Source organism: Wasmannia auropunctata, unplaced genomic scaffold (assembly GCF_000956235.1).
Source record: "Wasmannia auropunctata unplaced genomic scaffold, wasmannia.A_1.0 LD276374.1, whole genome shotgun sequence".
Taxonomy (NCBI): Eukaryota; Metazoa; Arthropoda; class Insecta; order Hymenoptera; family Formicidae; genus Wasmannia; species Wasmannia auropunctata.
In genome coordinates, this window is record NW_012086516.1 from 1 (window position 1) to 1,390 (window position 1,390).

Below are 1,390 nucleotides of genomic sequence, written 5' to 3' on the forward strand. Positions count from 1 at the left end.
GACCTTGACGACGCCACTCAGGATCAAACCAATGTTATCATCTTATGTCCCCCTCGAAACCCTACAACTTTTGTCTGAAACATTTTTTCCTAGTGTGCTTATTTTTCGATATATTTGAAAGTTTCAGGTTAAAAAAATCACCTTGTATAGAAATCCTGAAAAATTATATGAAACATTCAAAACAAAATTCCCGGGTAATTTTAATTAATATTCCATTATTTCAAGAAATTATTTATTAAAATAATGAGCTTTTATTGTGTGAGTATGTAAGCACACACAACATATTTTTCTTATTTTTAAGAAGGCGAAAATAAATATACGTATCTCTTCAAACATAAACTATAACTGCAAGGTTGCAGGATATTGCACATTGAAATATTCCAGCTTTTTTGCAAAAATGTTACTAATGTTGCTGCAATATTATAGTTATAATCTTTGTTTGCTGGGGTATATCTTTAAATTGTTTTTATATTTTAACTTAATAAGTAGTGTTTTAAATATGAATTTTAAGTATAATATATATATTAGTTATGTAAACTTCGAAGAAATCAATCAATAAATCTTTAAAATAAAGAAGTTATAAGAATCTATCTCTGCACATAAAATATTAAAATATTAAGAATTGGTTTTTTAATTAACACTATAAAAATACAGGATCGTGTGCGAAAGGAAGTCGATTCTGTTATGCAAGAGAATCAAGGGAAACTCACCATGAAATCGTTGCAAAATTTACCATATTTAGAGAGATGTATAAAAGAGTCGTTACGCTTATATCCCAGCGTTTATTATATATCACGAATTATTTTGGAAGATGTAAAATTAAGTATGTATTTAATCAATTTTTGTAGATTTTAATTTTTAAACATTACTAAATAAGTTATCAAAAATTATATATTACATATATATATATATATATATATATATATATCAATATTTATAAGATAAGATATGTGTATTTTTATTACAAAAGTACACTAATTAATCTTATTTTAATAAATATAACAAGTTTCTTAAGTAGCATTTAAAATTTTTGTTTATTATTGGTACTATACATTAGTTACTTATTATTGTTATTATAATATTAGAAGTATAAAAGGATAACTTCTTTTTAATGTAATTTTTTCAACAACTTAAAATTTTCATTTTTCTCTCACGTACATTATGTGTTTTGAGCAGCATTGAATAGATTATTTTTAAAATTTTAATGAAACTTAATTTTTATAATTATTATTTATAAACTTTATCTTATTCTATAATATGCTTTTTAGAATCATATTTATTACCTGCTCGGACAAATATACATCTTAATATCTACGGAGTTCACAGAGATCCCAATTTTTGGCCAAATCCAGAGATATTTGATCCAGATCGATTTTTGAGATCGGAAGAG

General features: G+C 24.2%; 1 protein-coding gene across 1 annotated transcript; it reads left to right on the forward strand.

Annotated features, from left to right (window-relative positions):
* Positions 1–654: 654 nt before the first annotated feature.
* On the forward strand, positions 655–1,372 carry LOC105461856 (cytochrome P450 4C1-like; the record flags this gene model as incomplete). The annotated part of the gene is made up of 2 exons (XM_011708362.1): positions 655–823; positions 1,269–1,372. Coding segments are annotated over 2 exons (273 nt in total), but the record flags the coding sequence as incomplete, so codon positions are not given.
* Between the last annotated feature and the right edge of the window lie 18 nt (positions 1,373–1,390).